A 24,758-nucleotide genomic window follows, 5' to 3' on the forward strand; every position below is an offset into this window, starting at 1 on the left:
AAGGCCCATAAAAGTCATAGTTGTTCCTAAAGGATAGATTATACACAGATGGACTGATAGAGAAATGGATAAGGGCGGTAGATGGGTGTAGATATATAATCTAGACAGTGAGATGGATAGCTCACTGGACAAAGCTAGTTTGTTGCGTGACGTAATAGAATGCTGAATCGCTGACAATGCAGTTCTGTGGATCCAAAGTTGCAATTCACTTGAAAGGGGGGATTTGTTGTTTGTTTGTTTGTGGAGAAGCACTGGCACAGTAAATTATAGCTTCTGTTTTAAGGTGTACTTTTACTACAGAGCTCTTTGTGCTAATAGGGATAGCCTAGCACTGAGAGAAAGAGAGAGGGTTGGAGAAATAGAGAAGTATTTGCAGAGCCCCACCCAAGCGTGTGCCCTAAGGCATGGGAGAGACGCCTACCTGGCACCCCCCACCCCACACACACACACACAAACTATGGAGGTCAAAAGCTCTTGACATTCTTCAAAGGCCTACACTACCGGTGATTTATGATTCTGCCCCCTTTCTTCAAAATGGGCTATTAGTGTTGTTGCTATGACGACCATTCATTGATCGAGGTAGGCGTGAAGTGTCACTAGGAAGTGTAACAACTTTGCACAGGCCCACACGGGCATGAAGCATACACAATGTCCTGAGCCGTGCTTCAAATGTAATAATAATGGGTCCAGTTAACACTGCAAAACCGCTCTACTATTGGGATTGTGGAAGTCGTATTTGCCGTGGTACATTTTGAATGTTCATTTGTGTCTACTCTATGACAGCGCTAAACTCATATGCTTTTGAAAACTAATGATGCACTTTCCAAAGGAGGGCAGGGTGTGGAATCCCAACAAGCCTTGCTCCAACCGCTCAGTGCACGGTGTGATTGACAGTACAGCGGTCATCTAGGCACTAGCTTATGTACACACATGAACACGTTGGCCATGGGAAAGCCAGAGTCAGATTGGTATTGAGCTCTCCGTGTCCTCTGAACAAGACAAACTAGTTCCATGGTCACTGACAATGTGTTAGAAGAGGAGGAACGACATATGTAGTGTCAATAGACTCCTGTTTGTGTGTTCACCTGTGTGTGTGTTGTTTGTCTGGGGGCTGCGTGCGTCGTTGCATGGTCGACAAGCGGTACGGTAAAGCAATATTGACCGACAGATATTGTCAACCATGTCTGTCTTGAATGTGTACCTTTCATAAAGAGTTGCACCGGAGCCTAACAGACCATTAATACCAGACACAATACAGGAGCGATGACAGAGAACGTGGTGTGCACGTGATAATCTGGAGCATGCATAAGACCCTACAAGGAAATGGATGTTGGGGCGGAGTGAGAGGGGCTTCATGACAAGCAGACATGTTACCCTATAAGGAGATGTGGAGTGGGAGGAGTTTACGGGGCGAGCTAATGTTCTGTTGCTATGAGGCTGCCTGGCAGCGAGGTTGACTTGGGGAGGGGGGGGGGGGGGGGGGGGGGGGGGTGGATGCAAGGGTCCCGTCTGGATTTAATGAAGCGTAAAAAAAAAAAAGAAGGGTGGAGTTGAGGGGGAGGACAGGGAGAACAGCAGCAGCAGGAGGAGAGCGAGTGGGAGGGAGGAGAGTGATGGGGAGAGGGGGCGGCTTAGGAGGATGGAATTATTTAACAAGGAAGGAAGGGAAGGGTTTCTTCTACACTTCTCTATGGTAGGAATGTATAGATAGCTGGTAAACGTGCCAAGAATTTAATAAATTGTGTTTTGAATGTTAAGTTCCGTGTCTAATGTACTGACAACAGAACTGCACCTTTCAATTCATGCATCATCTACAGTTCAGTAGTATCCAATGAATGCCACCTACCCCCATTCTTCATACACTCCAGTGCTTTAGAATTAGGCTGTAGACTTATGCCATACACCCATTAGACAAAGAGGTCCCTGAAAAGTCATTATTCATGTCGAAAGGCCTAGATCTGGCCTGGTTAGCCGCGGTTATCTACACGCGCACACAGTGACACTGCTGCAGTCAGACAGGGCAGAGGAGTGCATTTTCTAACATGCCAGGCTCCTCAAACACACTAGCTAGCCGGCGCTAACTGACCCGAAAGTAAATCAGCTGCAGCTACTGCCTCTGAATCACAGGCTCCGCTGAGCTGACGGCATAGGCTTACACAACCAGGGACACACACACACGCGCGCGTTTATAAATGTTGTACTGACAAGATGCGTGACACATATCTGTCTACAGGACACCCCACATCAGAGTGACAATATCTCTCCTTCTCCCCGTCCCGCTCTTTCTCCATCCATCCCTCTCTCAGCCATCCCTCTCTTTGTTACGCAATAGATGTATGTATTCAGCAGATGCTCTTACCCAGAGAGAATGACAAAGCAACTTAGTCTAAATCACATAACAAGGCGATCCTGACAGACCAGGAGACCATTCCAGTTGATGCCCACAGGAATCTGGTCAAAATAAGTGCACTATACATGGAACAGGGCTCCATTTGGGAGATACCCATGGTGTGCAGTATGCACTATACAGGGAACAGGGCTCCATTTGGGAGATACCCATGGTGTGCAGTGTGCACTATACAGGGAACAGGGCTCCATTTGGGAGATACCCATGGTGTGCAGTGTGCACTATACAGGGAACAGGGCTCCATTTGGGAGATACCCATGGTGTGCACTATACAGGGAACAGGGCTCCATTTGGGAGATACCCATGGTGTGCAGTGTGCACTATACAGGGAACAGGGCTCCATTTGGGAGATACCCATGGTGTGCAGTGTGCACTATACAGGGAACAGGGCTCCATTTGGGAGATACCCATGGTGTGCAGTGTGCACTATACAGGGAACAGGGCTCCATTTGGGAGATACCCATGGTGTGCAGTATGCACTATACAGGGAACAGGGCTCCATTTGGGAGATACCCATGGTGTGCAGTATGCACTATACAGGGAACAGGGCTCCATTTGGGAGATACCCATGGTGTGCAGTATGCACTATACAGGGAACAGGGCTCCATTTGGGAGATACCCATGGTGTGCAGTGTGCACTATACAGGGAACAGGGCTCCATTTGGGAGATACCCATGGTGTGCAGTATGCACTATACAGGGAACAGGGCTCCATTTGGGAGATACCCATGGTGTGCAGTGTGCACTATACAGGGAACAGGGCTCCATTTGTGAGATACCCATGGTGTGCAGTATGCACTATACAGGGAACAGGGCTCCATTTGGGAGATACCCATGGTGTGCAGTGTGCACTATACAGGGAACAGGGCTCCATTTGGGAGATACCCATGGTGTGCAGTATGCACTATACAGGGAACAGGGCTCCATTTGGGAGATACCCATGGTGTGCAGTATGCACTATACAGGGAACAGGGCTCCATTTGGGAGATACCCATGGTGTGCAGTATGCACTATACAGGGAACAGGGCTCCATTTGGGAGATACCCATGGTGTGCAGTATGCACTATACAGGGAACAGGGCTCCATTTGGGAGATACCCATGGTGTGCAGTGTGCACTATACAGGGAACAGGGCTCCATTTGGGAGATACCCATGGTGTGCAGTATGCACTATACAGGGAACAGGGCTCCATTTGGGAGATACCCATGGTGTGCAGTATGCACTATACAGGGAACAGGGCTCCATTTGGGAGATACCCATGGTGTGCAGTGTGCACTATACAGGGAACAGGGCTCCATTTGGGAGATACCCATGGTGTGCAGTATCAGGCCTGTGTGGAAAATGGAACATGAATATTCTATTTGAAAGGTCTCGCAGTCGTTCAGCTAAAATGGAAGGCTCAAGGTTGCTCCATTTTTCTGTGTTTCGGTTTGGAAGAATTGAAAAACAAAGCAAGGGAATAGAATGGGATGTTATTTGCCAATATTTTAGCTTCAAGGCTTTTTCCAAGTCTACATAGAACAACCCACGGTTAGAAACATGTACAGTGGGAAAGGGGCTTGGGGCTTGCCCTGTTTTCTTTCTTTCTTTTTCTGTTCTGTAAGAATCAAAATGACCCAGGCTTGCCCAGCGTCCCCAGCTTGTCACAGGTGCAAGGCAGCGAAAGGTCAGGAGCTTAAACAGATGGCACACACACACACACACACACACACACTCTGTCCTAACACTCCCTCAGGGACTCTGGATGTATTGTACCACACAGCAGGGAAATGCTTCACCCCATCACACACACAGACAGATGTTGTGTTTTAGATAACACAGCATTATTGCTATATCAATTGATGCTTGTCATTATCTATAGACAACGTCACATAAATTGTCAGCTAGCTAGCAACAATGACAAGACGCTGACATTCTGATAGTTTTCTTGTTATTGATTTGACATTGACGTCATTCAGCAGACGCTCTTATCGAGAGCGACTTACAGTAGTGGGCGCATACATTTTCATACTGGTCCCCCGTGGGAATCGAACCCACAACCCTGCGCCACATGGGACCACGGCTGTGATATCATGTCTCGTTTTGACTCATTTCATGTGAATGCTAATATGGAAAAACATTTGCTAGCTAGCTAACCTACAACTAACAATGCATTTGAGAGACAACAAGAGCTCATTGTGCAGATGTATTTATTTTCAATAAACATTTGGGGACTATACAGTGGGGAGAACAAGTATTTGATACACTGCCGATTTTGCAGGTTTTCCTACTTACAAAGCATGCGGAGGTCTGTAATTTTTATCATAGGTACACTTCAACTGAGAGACGGAATCAAAAATAAAATAAAATCCAGAAATCACATTGTATGATTTTTAAGTAATTAATTTGCATTTTATTGCATGACATAAGTATTTGATACATCAGAAAAGCAGAACTTAATATTTGGTACAGAAACCTTTGTTTGCAATTACAGAGATCATACGTTTCCTGTAGTTCTTGGCCAGGTTTGCACACACTGCAGCAGGGATTTTGGCCCACTCCTCCATACAGACCTTGTAAGATCCTTCAGGTTTTGTCGGACTTTCAGCTCCCTCCAAAGATTTTCTATTGGGTTCAGGTCTGGAGACTGAGTAGGCCACTCCAGGACCTTGAGATGCTTCTTACGGAGCCACTCCTTAGTTGCCCTGGCTGTGTTTTTCGGGTCGTTGTCATGCTGGAAGACCCAGCCACGACCCATCTTCAATGCTCTTACTGAGGGAAGGAGGTTGTTGGCCAAGATCTTTGCAGAAAAGCATCCCCAAAGAATGATGTTTCCACCTCCATGCTTCACGGTTGGGATGATGTTCTTGGGGTTGTACTCATCCTTCTTCTTCCTCCAAACACAGCGAGTGGAGTTTAGACCAAAAGGCTCTATTTTTGTCTCATCAGACCACATGACCTTCTCCCGTTCCTCCTCTGGATCATCCAGATGGTCATTGGCAAACTTCAGACGGGCCTGGACATGCGCTGGCTTGAGCAGGAGGACCTTGCGTGCGCTGCATGATTTTAATCCATGACGGCGTAGTGTGTTACTAATGGCTTTCTTTGAGACTGTGGTCCCAGCTCTCTTCAGGTCATTGACCAGGTCCTGCCATGTAGTTCTGGGCTGATCCCTCACATTCCTCATGATCATTGATGCCCCACGAGGTGAGATCTTGCATGGAGCCCCAGACCGAGGGTGATTGACCATCATCTTGAACTTCTTCCATTAACTAATAATTGCGCCAACTACTCGCCAAGCTGCTTGCCTATTGTCCTGTAGCCCATCCCAGCCTTGTGCAGGTCTACAATTTTTCCCCTGATGTCCTTACACAGCTCTCTGGTCTTGGCCATTGTGGAGAGGTTGTATAGTCTGTTTGATTGAGTGTGTGGACAGGTGTATTTTATACAGGTAACGAGTTCAAACGGGTGCAGTTAATACAGGTAATGTGATTTTCTGCATTTTTGTTTTAGATTTCGTCTCTCACAGTTGAAGTGTACCTATGATAAACATTACAGACCTCTACAAGCTTTGTAAGTAGGAAAACCTGCAAAATCGTCAGTGTATCAAATACTTGTTCTCTCCACTGTATATATATGTTGTCAACAATCTAAGCCAAACCCGTTTCTAGCAGTCTGATATAGTAAATGAAGGAAACACGTTGAATCTAGTATTGCATGGATCAGTAGCAGGACCTTTCTGTCAGTCTTCACCTCTCCTGTCCTTTCCCTCTCTATCCCATCCCCCTTTCCTCTCTCCTCTTGCTTCTCCGTCATCTCTTTCAGCACTCTCACCATTTCCATTTAGGGTAGCGATGCCCCTCTGCCAGTAAGCAAGGAATGCACTGTAGTGTGTGTGTGTGTGTGTGTGTTTATGAGAGTATTTCGGGTAGTTGTGGGCATTAGATTATAGCACAGCCGTTATCCAACAGTCAGCCTTTGAATGTTTAGGCTTGTAGGCGTTTGCGTGTCATAGTTAGTGTGTTGAGGTGTGTATGTGTCTATCTGTTTGTGTCTGTGTGTGGGCGTCGGCATCTATTGTGCTGCTTCTCTGTGTGGAAGCTGCTGACCCCCTCAATAATAGATGGGCCTGTAGTGAATATTTAATGGACAACAGCACACACACACACCGGGGGGATGGAAATATAATATCCGTGCCTGTAAGCCTTTTAAACTGAACCTCTTGGGAAAGTGGTCTTACCCCTAGTGATGTTCTCTCAGGCTCTCTGTCGGTAAAGGAATACGGTGGAGTATAGCCAGCCAGTTACTTAAGACCACTCACCTCTCTCTTCCTCCTCTCTCTCTCTTTCTCTCTCTCTCTCTTCCTCCTCTCTCTCTCTCTCTCTCTCTCCCACCCTCAGGGCTCTCAGGATGCAGCAGGTGGTCAAGAGGGTCTCGTCCCCCCATCCTTCTCCGCCTTCCCCCCTCCTCCCCCTCCACCCCCCCAGAACGGCTTGGCCCTGGAGTACGGGGCCAGTCTGTACGCCGCAGGGGCCATCCAGGGGTCGGTGGAGGCCGGACAGGCAGGCCTTAACACCCCGACAAGTGTCCCAAACAGCTTAACCACCCACGTGAGTTTGTGGTTTTTATTTTGCACAAACTTTACCAGCGAGTTTGTTTCACGCTGTGAATGAGGGAGTAAGTGTCTATTAAATCCCTACTTTCTCGCTGTGTCTATGCCTCTTTCTTTCTCTGTCTGTCTGCCTCTCTCACTCTTTCTTCCTATTTCTTTCACTCTTTCTTTCTCACAGCAGTCAGATGTGTCGTCACAGATTGATACCCAGTTGGTGAGTACAGGAGGTGTTGGCGGAGGGTCCGTAGGGGACGACTCAGAGAAGGGGACCCCCAAACGCCTCCACGTCTCCAACATTCCCTTCCGCTTCAGAGACCCTGACCTCCGGCAGATGTTTGGGGTACGAGACCAGGAATATTGTCCTTATTCCCCATCCACAACCCTGACATTCTAGATTAGTTAGTTCATTTTAGGACTTTTAAATGAGCGTTTTAGTAAAGCTTCCTTAACACGGAGCAGGAAAAAGAGCAGAGAATTAAGAGAGGCACTAAGAGGAATAGAACTGATCATTAAAAAGTTCAGCATGATCTCTGCTAGTTTATATGTCCGGTACAATACTGCCGCCTTGTGTTCAATTTTTGTATTTCATTTTCAATGCAGTAGTTTGCAGTGCCATGCTTATTGATGCTGCCCCCCCCCCCCCCCTCTACAGCAATTTGGAAAGATCCTCGACGTAGAGATCATATTCAACGAGAGAGGATCGAAGGTATGACATGTACACATCAAACTACCAAACCTGTTCATTTTAAGTTACATTACATAACACTCTGCACAGAATGGACATAGCTTACGCACATTTCTTCATATCCCTTATCCTTCTCTTATATTCCAACCCTCTTGTTTTCTCTCCATCCCCTTCTGTTTCCATCCTCCACCCCATTCCCTCTCTAGGGGTTTGGCTTTGTGACGTTTGAGACGAGCGCTGATGCTGAGAAGGCCAGAGCTGCTCTCCACGGAACTCTGGTGGAAGGACGCAAGGTTGAGGTAATTTACCCTCCAGGAACGGTGGCCATTTTGTTTTTCGTCTTTGTCCCATGTTCAGCAGTGAAATGATGTCCGGTTGGCTTAGTATGCTCCTCCATCTCCAGTTGAACTGTCTCAAATGGTTTCGGAGAGTCTGTTTGTGTTTAGTGTTATAATAACCCCCTTCCAGCATGGTGCGGTGGTGCCTCACAGAAAGATTGATGCGCACGATGTCTTGGTTTTACATCACTTCCTGTTTCGCGCACTGTCCATTTGCACGTCTTGATCTTCAGCTTTATGGGTCTGCCTGGATTGCAAAGCATGCTGGGTGGTTTGGCAACAAAATGGTCTGGGAACAGTGTTTTCACGTGACACCTTTACACACTGTGCCTCTGGATGCTGCTTATGACACGGCATGCGAGAGGGCGTCTTGTTTTCTCTGCTGCACCCCTTCTTTAGATCCATCATCACCATCACTTCCACGATCAGAATCCGGGCTTTATTGGTGTTCACTATTTTAGAGGGGACGTTCTCCCTATCTTCCTTATTTTCTTCTTCTGGCAAACAACCATGCTTGCTTGTGTTTGTGAGAGATTCTCTTGCATGGGCTACCAATCGTGTTTCAGAAGACCGGTCAGGTGATGTGACGTCATAAAAGATTGCCGCCTTTTCTTTCCCCTACATTCCGATGTCTGTGTGCTTGATTGTGAGTCAGTGCACAGTAGTTTGATTGCGTTGCTGTATGTTGACATTGCTGCATGCATTAGGTTGTTGGCAGGTATTGGTATGAGACTGCCCTGAGGGAGTGTGGTGAAGTGTTTGATCTGCTGCTTATAGATTCACTGGTGATTTTGGGGGTCTATATGTCACTCATTAAATAAAGGCAACCTGCACCTCACTTGCATCCCCCTTTTCCAAGAGTAATACCTGGTGTAATGGGGACGAGTTCTGCTGCGAAGCCTCTGTTTTTCTTTGTCAGTATGACTTGGAAGATCTCGGAAGGACAACACCTCATGCTCTGCCATCGCTTTGGCTCTTGGTTTTAGATCCATGCTTTATTTTGAGCTCTTCTGCATGCTCTCAACTGTTATGCACTCCTCTGCTGTGTGGATGTGGGCCTAAACGTGCGGGTGAGAGAGAGAAATACGGGGGAAGAGGGAGAGAGAGCGATGGAGAGAGTGACAAGTGACAATGATACGGCTGTCTTCCTCTCCTTTCCCCCCTGTTCTGTTCTGCTCCATCTCTTTCTCCACTCTTTTTCTATCTTCATGCCGGTCGGTCTGTCTATCCTTGTTTGTCTCTCTCCCTGTATATCAACCTGTGTTTGTTTGTGACCCTCAACACCTGTCCATATTAGGCTTGGGTGGTATCCAGATTTTCATACCGTCCTACCTGCCATCCCAGGATTTACGGTATTACCGGCATAGCCCACAAGGGGCACTAAAAACCACAAGAAAAAGCCTGTTGGGAGTCTATTACTAGAATGCTAACAACAAACTATTTGCAAAGACCGGCAAATCCAGCTCATAAAGTTATACAATCATAGCTAGTAGCTACCGAATGTCATTTTCGTTGCGTCTGGACTTGTACAAGCGAAGGTGAACGAGAGAAATTGTGCAAATGAACAAAGTTGTGATGCATGCTTTTCTGAAAGAAGATCCAGCATGTGTACATCCAGTAGAGGTGAGAAGAACGGAGGAGGAAAAAACCTGCTAGTAAGGAAGCACAGGGGAAACATGGCAGATAACTAAGAGCCCTTTGACTTCTCACACACGGCAGTAAGCCGTGATAAGATATCTGATGGCAAACATTTCGTAGTGAATTGTATGAGTGTAACTTCATCGCCTCGTGCGGCGCACGACAGTGACTGGCCGATAGATTTACAACGCTATGGTCTCACCAGCTCCCGCTGTCTCCTGTTGTGCCATTTGCCAGAGGTGGGACCAAGTCATTGTTTTACAAGTCACAAGTAAGTCTCAAGTCTTAGCGCCCAACTCCCAAGTCAAGACCGTCAAGTCTCAAGTCAAGACAATCAAGTCTTTAACTTTGAGTTTCGAGTCCTAAACAAGTCATAATGTGCTCTTCATCAAATGTAATACCATTTCATATTTCTAACAAGATTAATAGTTAGTATATTACATTTACGCAAATCATGAATGCTTTTAAAAATAACTATTTAATATATATTTACTATCCACGGAAATACATGGGTAGCCCCCCCCCCCCCCCCCCCCCCCCCCCCCCTGTGATCACATTCCTGAAGTGACTGACTGTGTGGTGGCTCATTGATTTAACGTTACGTTAGCCTACATGATACACTAGTAAAGTAATAAAATATATAGCTGTCGGCTATATTAGCCACAACTTACTGTTCTTTGTGCAGCTTCAAATGTCAAACAAAGTTGGAAGTTGTTGGGCCTCCATCTGTAATTTTCTTCCCGCATGTTTTGCAAGTTGCAATCCGTTTTTTGTTGATACAACGTCGTCTTTATAACTGAAAATAATAATTTTGGGTATCATCTTTCCAAGGGCTCCATCTGATTTCACCCGGCGACATTCCTCTGCACTGCCATGCACAACTTTTTCTCAGCCGGCACAATTTGATTGGCTGCTGTCCGATTCAAACTGTAATCCGTTAAATGAAGAGTTGACACTTTAAATATCATTTTTTTAAATATTTGGGCATCAAGTCAGGTCGAGTCATAAGGCTCAAGTCCAAGTCAAGACACGAGTCATTTGTGTTGAAGTCAAAGTCGAGTTGCAAGTCATCATATTTGTGACTCCAAGTCATGTGACTCAAGTCGACACCTCTGCCATTTACAAACAAACACTTGACTGGCTCAACTGTTCTGGGGAACTGCGGTAAACTTCAGAACGTAAAATAATGTGACCGACGAAATGAAGAACTCAATCTGCTTTATCGTCGAACGTATTGCACAAGTTGACTGCAGGTATTAACTTAAAAAGTTACTACAAATAATACATTTATTGAGAAACTTCAAATAAATAATTGAGAGTATTGAAGAAAAAACATCATGTGGCTTTTTCCAAATACCCTAGTATACGGTATAAATGCTATACTGCCCAAGCCTAGTCGATATACCCCTCGCCGTCTGTCCATTCTCCTTTTTAAGTGTACTCCAATAGAGTATTTTGTTATGTGTTGGGTTTTTTACCAAAAAAAGTTATATTATCTATTACTTCTTTCAACATTAATGAATTACTTTACTTATTACTCCCTGGGAAAAGTAATTAGTTACACTACTCTTTATTACTTTTGTGTTACACCCCAAAACGTTGCGCTTTCTCACTCAATGTAAACAATGTCAACGTTACCCTACGTAGGCCTATGCACCAACACAATTAGCCTAATAATGACAGACATAATGTCTACTGAGGATAAGGGCAGCATTTCCTCTACTACATACCCAGCTACATGCTGGTTCAGCTCTCCCTGGGTCACAGCCTGTCCTCTTGAACCATTAAGATGAGGTAGGCCCCCAGTCATCTTCAGCAGCAGGGTCAGGTGTTTCTCACCTGGGCAGAGTTGACATTTTACTGTGTTATTCTTGTCATCTTGTCCTACCAAATTAAAGTAATGGGAGTACTTCCACGCTGGGAAAGTAAGTGTTTTAGACGCTTCTGCCATTTTCCCATCGTCCTCACTTAAGCAGTTAGTAGTAGTGTGCGCATGCATAAACAGGAACTTGGTGAGAGGACATGTTTTTTTAAATATATATATATAGCGCCAACAGAGGGAATAATAATCTCACACATTAATTTGGATCAATAAGTGTAATAGGAATGGAATGATAACTGTAATATTATTACTACAATTTGAACAGTAACTCTGATATATTACTCGTTACCACAAAAAGTATTATTATTACTGTAGCACGTTACTTTATAAGGCGTTACCCCCAACACTGGCTATGTGTTGAAAAGTTCAGTGACTTCTCCCTGCCCCATAGGCTTCTAGATTGATCCCTCAACTGTCCCCTTCTGTCTCCCATATGTGTATGGCTGTATCTGCTCATATGTATTGGGTATTTGTAGTAGTTACATCAATAGAGCTTTATGTCAAAAGGTGACCGATCACCTGTGACATCACTTCATGACATCACTTCCTCTGTGTACCTCAGGGTGGGGGTGGTTGCTTTTCATCACCTCATTGGTTGTTTTTGTTTTGGTTAATTTCTTATTATATTTTCTCTATTTCCCCCTGATGATTTCTGTGTTGTTGTCAGTCTCCACGGTAACCGCTAGCGTGTCCTCACACCGTTTCCCCAGCAATGGTAAGTTGTGTACACATGGCATCATTTTTGAATGACCCCCCCCACCCCCCATCTGCCAAATAAAGATAAAGTGCACCCTATACACACACAAAAATACAATTTAAGTGTCCTTGACCCGGCAGGGTTTGATCGAAAGGATCTGATTGGCTAATCCTGTGATTGATTGTGGAGCTGGCGAATAAAATGCTGATTAGAAAAAACAATGGCATTTGACCACCGCATGGCCTTCCAGACTCTTTCTGTAACATTAAGATAAGCTGATATAAAACGCATCTACAAGTGCAACTGACTACCACTTTATGCATTAATTCCATTCACCACTCTAACTGCATTCAAACATTAATTCTAGCGCTATTGACTTCCTGCACGGTTGACTATCTCTTGTCGTCTGTATCATATAGTGCCACTGTCATCATCTCTGTTATGTATAAGCTACCTTTCTTTAGTGAATACCAAACGGTAGATTGCTTTGATTCAACAGCATTTTGTTTGGTACACTAGTAGTGGGTTGGCATGATAAAGCATGAACGCGTTGTTGTAGAAGTCAGTCTTGGTAACGAGACAGTAGGTTTTGTGCGCTGGCTGTAGTTGTCTATTCTTCACATTAAAACGAAGGTTAAATGACAATTTGTACAAGCTAAGGATATGCAACTGATATCGAGTATATAAAATACTTCAAACTAGTTACCGATGGATACCACCACGAGAGAGAAGATCATTTTGAAACCACCACCAGTATCACATCTGACTCTCAGTAGGATAGTATATTTAATTTGATTATGTGCCCAGACTTTTATTATGTTCATGATGAGTTTCTTTAAAAAAAAAAATGTTGAGCAATGGTTTGGTTTTGGATGGTGTGTTATATTGGTGTCTGCTTCTAGTTATTTGTCGTGCGACACCGAATTGCAATGCCTGACAGTGTTTCACGGTCATGGTTTGATTTGGTTTTTTGAGGAATGACATTTGCATCCCCCCCCATCCTCTATCTCTTTATTCTGTCCTCTCTCCCTCTCTGTCTCATCCCTCTCTGTCCCAGCTCATGTATTGGATCTTATATGTAGGCAAACGGTTAGACGTTTTTTCTTTTGTTTTGATTCGTTTGTTCCGCATCTTGGTATTTGTTTTGTTTTTTGTTCATGAGAAAAAATGTTTTTTTTTGCGTTTCTTTCTCTCTCACTCTCTCTTTACCTCCCATCATTTATGTGTTCCCGTGTCTTTTAATGTGGACTGGCTATTCTTCCTGCATCCCGCTCTCTCTTCTCCCCCTCTCTCTCTCTCTCTCTGTATGATGTGTGTGACTTGATTGGGAGGGCTGCCAGAATGTTTTGATTGGTCTACATATACTGCATCTGATGCTTGCTGATTGGCTGGTTTGGCTCACCTTCTGGTCATGTGATGCGCTCTTGATTGACTGGCTGCGTGTAATCTGTGTGTGACCTGTTCAAGTGATGAAACGTTTTGCATCGTGTTCAACAGAAGCTTACTTCACCCTCTCTTTTCCCTCTTTTTAAAGGTAGCAATGCCTGGAATGGTCTTCGATTTCTTTTGAATGCCTTAATCTGAAATGTTTTTTTATTTTTGTTCAGTCTGTGTGTGTGTCAATGGTTAAATTATTGTGAATACTCACAAATTCCTAGTTTTTTATCCTTCAAAAGAATGCATAGATCAATCAATTACCATTATCACTTTACATCAGCAAAATGAACCTCTTATCCAAGCGTAGACACTACTGTCACTTTTTCAATTCATACGACTCACAGTAGCAGATAAATGTTGGCAAGTACAAACACAGTTTTTTTTACTAATCTCAATTTATTTGCGTTAGTTACATATGTATTAATAATCTGAGTTAGTAAAGTCATAGCCATTTGTAAGTGTATTGACGCACTCATATTTCAAATATCTAGGGCCTATTTGTTCTGGAAGTACTGAAGGTTATGTTGGTGCCTGTACTGTGTGGTTTGGGCATAGAAATAGAATGAATAGAACGGGTGTCCCCATTCAAGTCAGTGATGGCATAATGGGTGGTCTGTCGGCCATTGCACGTATACCCATAAGACCAACGCAGTAAGTAAAAGCAGGAAGTGTACCCATCAATCTGTGCTGTGATTTAAAAAAAACGGACATTACAAAAAATACAGTACATTCCGTTGCATGAGCCACATCACAATTTATTTGAATGAACAGTCTACACTATCATGGAAATTATTACTTCACACTACCAGGCAGATATTGTGAGTGTACCCGTGAGTTTAACGGTCAGTTTTCCAGGGTTAGAAGTTCCACGCATGTTCTATTCATTCTATTTCTATGGGTTTGGGTATACAGGAGGAGCCCGTGTTGTTTGTGCATGGAGCAGGCAAGGGTGTTTGTCCCTCAGGTCCGGTGTGACCCCTCGTCGTGTTGTCTTGACCTCTGACCTCTCTCTTACATCCAGGTCAACAACGCCACAGCCAGGGTGATGACCAATAAGAAAATGGTCACCCCATATTCTAATGGAGGAGAGGGGCTCGCCACTCTACCTTATGGTAAAGATAATATTGCTGGTTATAACTGCTGAATATGACAAACAAATTAGTAGCAATGTAGTTGCTGTGTAGTTGCATGTGATTACATAAGTGTAATTGCATAGTATGTTTAACTTGTTGAGATATAGATGTTGAATGTTACTCATATTTCTTATCCTCTTTTTCCTCAAATGTACATTAGGGCTATTAAATGCCAACTCCCCTACAGCCGGGTGGAAGTTGAGTCCAATGGTTGGAGCCATGTACAGTCCAGAGCTCTATACAGGTGAGATGCTAACATTGTTAGACTAATTTCATCAACACAGCTGTTGTTAGGAGATGCTAACATTGTTAGCTCAAGTCTTAATTTCATCAGTATAGGTGTGATGCTAACATTGTTAGCTTAAGTCTTAATTTCATCAGTATAGGTGAGATGCTAACATTGTTAGCTTACAGTGTCTAAGGAAAGTATTCAGACCTCTTGACTTTTTCCACATTTTGTTACGCTGTAGCGTAATGTATTAAAAATAAAACAAGTATTCAGACCCTTTGCTATGAGACTCAAAATTGAGCTGCGGTGCATGCTGTTTCCATTGATCATCTTAGAGATGTTTCTACAACTTGATTGGAGTCCACCAGTGGCAATTTCAATTGATTGGACATGATTTGGAAAGGCACATACCTGTCTGTATAAGGTCCCACAGTTGACCGTGCATGTCCGAGCAAAAACCAAACCATGAGGTCGACGCAATTGTCCGTAGAGCTCCGAGACAGGATTGTGTCGAGGCACAGATCTGGGGAAGGGTACGAAAAAAATGTCTGCAGCATTGAATGTCTCCAAGAACACAGTGGCATCCATCATTCTTATCCGGAAGAAGTTTGAACCACCGGGCTGGTCGCCCAGCCAAACTGAGAAATCGGGGGAGAAAGGCCTTGGTCAGGGACGTTACCAAGAACCGGATGGTCACTCTGACATAGATCCAGAGTTCCCCTGTGGAGATGGGAGAACCTTCCAGAAGGACAACCATCTCTGCAGCACTTTACCAATCAGGCCTTTATGGTAGAGTGGCCAGACAGAAGCCACTCCTCAGTAAAAGGCACATGGCAGCTCGCTTGGAGTTTGCCAAAAGGTACCTAAAGACTCTCAGACCCTGAGAAACAAGATTCTCTGGTCTGATGAAACCAAGATCGAACTCTTTGGCCTGAATGCCAAACATCATGTCTAGAGGAAACCTGGCACCATCCTTACGGTGAAGCATGGTGGTGGCATCATGCTGTGGGGATGTTTTTCAGCAGCAGGGACTGGCAGACTAGATTGGATCGAGGGAAAGATGAACGGAGCAAAGTACAGAGAGATCCTTGATGAAAACTTGCTCCAGAGAGCTCAGGACCTCAGACTGGCAGCGAAGGTTCACCTTCCAACAGGACAACAACCCTAAGCACACAGCCAAGACACCACAGGATTGGCTTTGGGACAAGTCTCTGAATGTCCTTGAGTGGCCCAGCCAGAGACCGGACTTGGGCCCGATCGAACATCTCTGGAGAGACCTGAAAATAGCTGTGCAGCAACGCTCCCCATCCAACCTGACAGAGCTTGAGAGCATCTGCAGAGAAGAATAGGAAAAACTCCCCAAATACATGTGTGCCAAGCTTGTGGCGTCGTACCCAAGAAGACTTGATGCTGTAATCACTGCCAAAGGTGCTTCAGCAAAGTACTGAATAAAGGGTCTGAATACTTATGTAAATGTCATATTTCAGCAAATAAACCTGTTTTTGCTTTGTGATTATTGGGTATTGTGTGTAGATTGATGCGGGAGAAAAAACTATTTAATCAATTTTAGAATAAGGCTGTAACGTAACAAAATGTGGAAAAAGTCACGGGTCTGAATACTTTCCGAAGGCACTGTATATCCTCATTTCATCAATATAGGTGAGATGCTAACATTGTTAGCTTAAGTCCTCATTTCATCAATATAGGTGAGATGCTAACATTGTTAGCTTAAGTCCTCATTTCATCAGAATAGGAGATTGGTGAGATGTTGATATGACTAGCTTTAGCCCATATGTATTCCTTTATATTTGGACACTTCACCCCACAATGGATCTCCATCATAATTAAAATAGCTTGTTTCCCCTTTCTGTAGACTGTTTGTTATTTTCTGTAGACTGTTCTTTTGTGTAGACTAACTCTTTGTTCTTTTTTGCCTCTCTCTGATTTCTCTGGCCTGTCTCTCTCAGTCCCTGGTTTCCCGTACCCTGCGGCGGCTGCCACAGCGGCGGCGACCTTCAGGGGCGCCCACCTCCGGGGTCGTGGCCGGCCGGTCTACGGTGCTGTCAGGGCAGCCCTACCCCAGCAAGCTATACCTACATACCCAGGGTAAGTGTTACTCAATAAAACACATACACACACACACACACTTTTACTGCATGGTGTGATATAACAAATACACTTAATTGCGTTAGTTTGGTGCTGCACTGAAATACCATTTCTTTGTCTGAACATGAGATAATATTGCGGTCTACTGCGCAGTGGTCACAATCACTCCAATATGACTTGTAGGGCTACGTTTGGCCAAACAAGAGAAGTGGTATTTTATCTCGCATGTTGCACGTGTGTGTGTATATTAATCACCCGCCCCTTTTCTCTCCTCTCTTTTACACCCTCTTCTTTATGCTGCTCCTCCTCACAACTTGTATTTCCTTCCACTCCTCAATCACCATCCATCACTTCTCTTCTATCCATCGCTCTCTTTCTGGTCTTTCCTCTCCTCCCCTCTCTCAGTGTGATGTATCAGGAAGGGTTTTACGGTGCAGCAGACCTCTATGTAAGTATACCTCTCTCCTTTGCGCTTTCTCTCTCATTCTCTCCTTTCCCCTCCCTCCGTCGGAGTGTGTGAGCGCGTGTGCATGGACCAAATCCACAGAACTGTGTATGTGTGGGTTATGTAGTAAACTTTACAATTTAAACACACGTTTTCTTTTTTTTTGTTTTGAATTTTACCCCCCTTTCTCCCCAATTTCGTAGTATCCTATTGTTAGTAGTTACTATCTTGTCTCATCGCTACAACTGCCGTACGGGCTCGGGAGAGACGAAGTTCGAAAGCCACGCGTCCTCCGAAACACAACACAACTGCTTCTTAACACAGCGCGCATTCAACCCGGAAGCCAGCCCCACCAATGTGTCGGAGGAAACACCGTGCACCTGGCAACCTGGTTAGCGTGCACTGCGCCCAGTCCGCCACATGAGTCGCTAGTGCGCGATGAGACAAGGAATTCCCTACTGGCCAAACCCTCCCTAACCCGGACGACGCTAGGCCAATTGTGCGTCGCCCCACGGACCTCCCGGTCGCGGCCGGCTGCGACAGAGCCTGGGTGCGAACCCAGAGTCTCTGGTGGCACAGCTAGACCACTGCGCCACCCGGGAGGCCCCCCTTAACACACATTTTTTAATTGTTTTATTCATTTAATTATTTGAATTAGGCAGATCAATAATAGCTGTTACACACACTTTGTTCTTGGTGAATCATATTGGTATATGAAGCGGTGCATGCCATGTGCAATGTCCAATCTTCCAGGATCTATACTACACGCCCTCATAGTTCTATACATTCATGAATAGACTGCTCTATGCATCGTTTGCCTGCGTGTGGACTGTGATTGTGTGTGTGTGTGTGTGTGTGGTACCAGGTTGACCATAGCTGTTCTCTGTTCTCTCTGTAGAATAGTGTTTCAGGACATTAGTGGCAGATTGCCCCAGGTAGGGTCCCATCATCACGTCACTGTGTGATCAGCCAGTGTGCATCCATCCTATTACTATGCGTTCCACTGACTGACTGACTGCTACTGGTGTTTTATTGACCATCCCAGATTGAAATGCCTCTTTATTTCTGTTTCTATTACTAACTCACTGGATTCTGACATGGGTGGAGTTGCAGAACGGGGGAGAAAGGGAATCGTTATAACACGAATGACAATATTACCTTCTAAAGGAATTAGACACAACACGATGGACATTCTAAAGTTTTGTTCAGTTTAAAATAAAAATAGTACAATAGATCATATACACAGATGAAAACAAACTAGGATTTTGCCACGATTCTTATGCAGTCTTTATAACGCCCACCCTTAGATGTGAAGTATAGCCAAAATGAGAGGTACACTTTGCCAGTAATCGCTGACATGGTTTCTGAAAGTTGAGGCTGAGTAGCTTAAAGACAGAGGATCTGAGGATCAACACAGGTCCACAGACTCTCAGGGACATGGATATTCATCTTAATGAGTCGTTCTGAACCCTTCCTGGTATCTCCCTATATCTGTTCCACCTGTGGCATGCTAACTGAATCAATGTTGGCATGCAGACACACTTATACCCCTCTCCCCTCCTCTTCCCCATTCTCCTCTTCTCCATGTATCCTCCTCTTCCTATCCCCCCCCCCACCCCAGCAGATGTGTGTGTTACTGAATACAGGGACTTGGTCCTGTAATGATCTGTAGGTTAGAATGCAGTGGTGTGTTGCCAAGGAAGACAGTCTCCTCTGTTTTGAGTTTGGGGTGCATGCTGTCCGGCGTCAGTGATTTGGTTGTGACCATGCGAGTGTGTGTGTCCCTTCCCCCTTAATTGTATTGGCTGGCCGTCTTCTGTGTGTCCGTCATTCGTTTTTCCCTATTAAAGGAATAATGATCCTGATCACCTGTTTATTCACCCCCCCCCCCCCCCCCCTCCCCTTTCTTTAACGGTGTGTTTTTGATGGGAAGGAGGAGATTTCACACCTGAGGTTATGCACACTTTCTCCCGTCTTTGTCTCTCCCTCCACCTCCAACAAAACATCAATTATCAGATGAATTGAATGAAGAAAAGTTGCGGCACACTTGATGCAGGGCCTATATCATTGCCACAAACCGAGGCCCTAGTGTTTTTTTTGTTGGTCATGGAGGGAGACCGACACGGGGAAAAGGCCTCTGCTACCTTCTCTGAATGCCATGTTGCACCAGATGACCTGTTGTTGCTGCTTGTGTTAGTCTCGCTCCTTTTTCTGCTGTTATAAAGGAACATAGCTTCACTCTCATTCATTCCTGGGGTATTGTGTGAGGGAGTTGATAACAATGGACTAACAACCGTGTTCTCGCTGTCTGTCCCTTCCTCCTTTAGGGTGGCTATGCTGCGTATCGCTACGCTCAGCCGACTGCGGTAGCTGGTCCTGCTGGAGCAGCGGCTGCCGCAGCTGCTGCCTACAGTGATGGGTGAGTGATAGACACAATATATTACACAAAATAAAGCAGTAGCACACCGTACTATGACTATATATAGGTAACATATATTAACACCGTACTATGACTATATATAGGTAACATATATTAACACCGTACTATGACTATATATAGGTAACATATATTATATATCAACATATTCAAATGAAAAGTAGTGGGCCTACTTCACTTTCTATTCTGGAACATGTTTGGTTGCACAGCGGGGGGTTTGTAATGTACTAATCTCTGGTGTCCAGCTACGGACGGGTGTACACGACAGACCCTTACCACGCTGCACTAAACCCTGCCGCAGCTGCAGCCTACGGTGTAGGAGCTATGGTAAGAACGCTTGTCTATTTACATTACTATCCACAACAAAGAAAAGAGCATAGAATTAGATTGTCCATTCTAGTAATTCTACTTCTATGGTAAAGCTCTAGCCATTCACTAACCCACTAACTGACATCTTACCTCCTCTCTTCTGTCTCTACCAGGCCACACTGTACAGGGGAGGCTACAGTAGATTTGCGCCCTACTAAAGATAACCACATTTCCCAGGAGCTCTCTCATCCTGTTTTGAACAATCTATAAAAGAGCTCCCTCTGCTGTCCAGGATGGAGATTGCAACACGTTGACGCAAGTTTGTAGCCTACCATGGAAACATTTATATTTCAAAATCTCCTGCTGTCCACTCTTTTTTCGCTTCAAACAAAAATAGGAATGCCGTTTTAAAGACTGGTAGAAAGCCTTGACAAAGAAAAGCAAATAGAAAAAAAAACGTGTATTTGAACCAAATGGCCGCTTGTTTCCATTGCACGGCTGTATTATAGTCCCCCTGTTTCTCCCTCTCGACACTCTCAGCAGCACAAGACACAGAATGGTCGCCCCCAGCTAGCGTACCTCCAGAGCCTATCATGTAACTGGTGTCCGGACCGTTAACTGAACACTGAGACAAACCCCCTACCACACGTATAACAGCCAAGGTGTAATGTGGCATGTACTATACACAACTCATACATCAAGAATGGAGGCGGAGCCTAGTTATGGAAGACAGAACTGTGACTGCCAGTGTCTGCAGGTCTATGGAGCCTGAATGAGCGAGAAACCACAGCAACCGAGCACCAAAAGCATTTTGGAACAGAAAGACAATTTGCAAACAAAATGGAGGATGTGACTCCATGTTTCCGCTTGTGTGGGGTGAAGGAGTATGAGAGAGGAAATGACATCATTGCAGAGAGAGAGAGAGAGAGAGAGAGAGTGGATGGACTGATGTTTTTTTTAACACTATTAGAAATGACTCACCTCAAACTGAGCAGTAAAAGGATTATCATAGCTGTTCCTTACCTCAAAGTTTTCTTAGTCCGTGAAAATGGGGAACCTTTAAAAATTTTAATTGTTACAATTATGCAAATAAATTAGTTAGAGAGAGGAAAAAAAGTTACCAAATTCTTATTATTATTATTGCTGATTTTATAGCGTTGTCTTTATTGCGTTATTATTGTTAGTTTCAGTGGTTCTCTGAGCACACCTCCACACACATTTTCCACTTCCCTAGAAACGAGGTCCAGGGGCTAGGACTACAGTGTAGATAATGTCTGTATGTCATTCACTACAGTGGGCAACACTACACGTCCCCTCTACATAACACAATATTATACCAAACTAAACTTCCAGTGCACAACATCATATTCTCACAATACTTCACGCTATACACAAATCACTCAGAACTATATAATATTTCATCACTACTATAGAGGTACCGGCTGGCTTTTTATTGCATTGTGAATGTTAGGCTGAGACATATATCACTGATATCATTGAAACAACCAGAACCTAGTGTCCTCGAATAAACTTATTCAGTTATATTTCTTTGAAAAGTTATGATAGAGATGTATTATTTGGCTATATGATTGCTTTCCCTAACTTGTTCTGTCTTTTTAGAAGAGCAGGTAAACATCAAGTACAGTCTTCCTGAGAATAGCTACGTTGGTAATAGATAGTGAGATTCTGTCAACAGGCGTTGAAAGAGGGACACCATCAATATGACAAATGTTTAATGCAAAATACCATACTATTGTGCATATTTCTATATCCTTATACTCTATTTCCAAATGTGGTTGTTTTTGCCTCTTTTTTTTTTGTTCCAAAGATTTGTAGAAAAGCACACTTTTAGTCATGTGTATGATAAATATATTATCGTTCTTGTGGTTATTATTATAAGTGCGGTCTTTTTATTTGTTGCATTAGCTCTTGTTATATTTTTTTCTATTGGTAAATGTTGTTCCTCCTAAAGTAAGGTGACATTTTCATTTCCTCCATCAAGATTAGTTGAAATCTGATATTTTTTTCCCCTCCTGTGTTGTTTTCTTGGGCAGAGGGGAATGGACTCTTTAGTAGTTTCAAAGAGGGAGGGAACCATAGAGGTATGCCACTATGACGTCAGCCTATCTAGTGTTCTATATCTATGGCGTGAACAAAACGGGAAAGCATGTAAAACTAAACTACCAAACTCATTTTCTCAATGGAAGAAACAGGACTTTTTGGTCCAGACTGAAATAGGGTGATGGGGGGTTGGCAAGCATTGGATTGAGTATTTTTCCTTCCAAAAAATAGGGAAGGCTGAAATGTTCAGGCCTCACAATTTATTCCAAGTCCAAAGTTTACAGTAGACAAGAATACGCTGGAATGAATGGTGGCCTGACAAGCACTTCTTCTGACCTGGTGAAGTAACCTAGACTCCTAACATTTCAGTGCTGAAATGAGTCGGTTGAGGTTTAAAACGGATGTGAAGAGCGTAGCGCTCGTGTGCTGTCTAGGTTAAAGGGCATGCGGTTTTGAATGATCCAAGTATACAAAAGGTTGTAAGTGTTATCGTTTGGTTTGTACAATGGTAAATGTTTCATAGCAGTTTTACAAAGAAAATGTTATGTGGGGCATGAACTAATTACTATGAAACAATATTTCTAAATGCTGCAGTCACTGTTTATTTTGAAATGTTTGCTCTATTTTTCATTTTATCTTCGGTTTTCTGGCTGTGTGTACCACTCTTAGTGTGAACTTAATCTAAGACATCAACAGGGGTCAAACTCTTCTCTGGTCATTTGACTTTATTATCATGTATTGCAAAAATGGACTGAAATATGAATAACTGAAAAGACAGCGCCAAAGATAGTTATTTATGCCCTATTTCTTTGGTTACCAAATTGAGAAACGCAGAGCAAAGTGGATAAATGATTGACAACCTATTGAACCAATCAACATGGGCAACTAGCATGATGTCGTTCTCCAGGAAGTAGAGTTTGAGACCCCTGACCTAAATGTTTTGCATGATTTTTCTGTCTTTTGAGATCAGACTCCAACAGCATTCGGTTGCAGTAGTCATCTTTTACCACTAAACTCCATTGAGAATGCTAGGCAGCTAGCCCTTTTTTTATGCTTAGGATGCTAGTGTAGCAGAGAAGAGCACAGTGCTGGGCAAAACAAAATGGCCACCACAACGAGGCAAGAACACAATGGCAACGTTCTAATTTCCATACTAGCATATTACTTTCATACCTTGCGACAGTGCTTCATACTAAGTAGTATACTTGTGTGGATATTGGAACAGAGCCATGGAGTAGGCTCATTCCTTGTCATGTGTTTTGGCTCCTTGTATTATATTATACAGTGAGGTGGTTCTTTTTAATCGCTATAGGTTTCAAATGGAAGTGACTGTCCTTTTTTGAATCTCTTCCCCTCTGTCATGTTTATCCCTTGGCTGCCATTATGCTATTTTGTTAGTGAATGTCCATATAAAATCTTTTATATCAAATATTTTGTTGTGGTTTGTGACTTTCATGTTGTTATTTTGGTGTCCAATTTCAAATGAAATGAAATGTTATGTCACATGCGCCAAATACTTACAAGCCCTTAACCAACAATGCAGTTTTAAGAACAATAAGTGTTAAGTAAAAAATAAAAGCAACAAAAAATTAAAGAGGAGCAGTAAAATAACAGAGGCTATATACAGGGGGTAGGGGTACAGAGTCAATGTGCGGGGGCACCAGTTAATTGAGGTAATATATACATGTAGGTGGAGTTAAAGTGACTATGCATAGATAATAAACAGTAGCAGCAGCGTAAAAGAGGGGGAGGGGGGGGGGGGGATGCAAATCGTCTGGGTAGCCATTTGATTAGCTGTTCAGGAGTCTTATGGCTTGGAGGTAGAAGCTCTTAAGAAGCCTCTTGGACCTAAACATGGCGCTCCGGTACCGCTTGCCGTGTGGTAGCTGAGAAAACAGTCTATGACTAGGGTGGCTGGAGTCTAACAATTTTTAGGGCCTTCCTCAGACACCGCCTGGTATAGAGGTCTTGGATGGCAGGAAGCTTGGCCCCAATGATGTACTGGGCCGTACGCACTACACTCTGTAGTGCCTTGCGGTCGGAGGCCGAGCTGTTGCCATACCAGGCAATGATGCAACCATTCAGGATTCTGTCGACGTTGCAGCTGTAGAACCTTTAGAGGATCTGAGGACCTATGCCAAATATTTTCAGTCTCCTGATGTGAAGAGGGCACGACAAAGAGGACTCCCCGACTGTCTTGGTGTGTTTGGACCATGATAGTTTGTTGGTGATGTGGACACCAAGGAACTTGAAGATCTCAACCTATTCCACTACAGCCCCGTCGATGAGAATTGGGGAATGCTGGTACTCCTTTTCCTGTAGTCCACAATCATCTCCTTTGCCTTGATCACGTTGAGGGAGAGG

At 44.1% G+C, this 24,758-nt stretch overlaps 1 protein-coding gene across 9 annotated transcripts in view; it reads left to right on the top strand.

Moving 5' to 3' along the window:
* LOC110485715 (RNA binding protein fox-1 homolog 2) overlaps positions 1-23,825 on the top strand; it is a 38,353-nt gene extending 14,528 nt beyond the window's left edge. For 2 of the 9 annotated variants that reach the window (XM_036940356.1, XM_036940362.1), the window contains 11 exons: positions 6,786-6,995; positions 7,176-7,337; positions 7,650-7,703; positions 7,889-7,981; positions 14,696-14,786; positions 14,968-15,051; positions 16,980-17,142; positions 17,548-17,590; positions 19,915-20,006; positions 20,270-20,351; positions 20,507-23,825. In XM_036940356.1, coding sequence (XP_036796251.1) covers positions 6,786-6,995; positions 7,176-7,337; positions 7,650-7,703; positions 7,889-7,981; positions 14,696-14,786; positions 14,968-15,051; positions 16,980-17,142; positions 17,548-17,590; positions 19,915-20,006; positions 20,270-20,351; positions 20,507-20,551 — 1,119 coding nt within the window. In that variant the 3' untranslated portion in view covers positions 20,552-23,825. Of the gene's footprint in view, positions 1-6,785; positions 6,996-7,175; positions 7,338-7,649; positions 7,704-7,888; positions 7,982-14,695; positions 14,787-14,967; positions 15,052-16,979; positions 17,147-17,547; positions 17,591-18,485; positions 18,812-19,914; positions 20,007-20,269; positions 20,352-20,506 lie in introns of those variants that run through there. The other 7 variants (XR_005035458.1, XM_036940358.1, XM_036940357.1 and 4 more) reach the window with 7 other exon arrangements.
* The last annotated feature ends 933 nt before the right edge of the window (positions 23,826-24,758 follow it).

The sequence above is a fragment of the Oncorhynchus mykiss genome, chromosome 13, assembly GCF_013265735.2.
Source record: "Oncorhynchus mykiss isolate Arlee chromosome 13, USDA_OmykA_1.1, whole genome shotgun sequence".
Taxonomy (NCBI): domain Eukaryota; kingdom Metazoa; phylum Chordata; class Actinopteri; order Salmoniformes; family Salmonidae; genus Oncorhynchus; species Oncorhynchus mykiss.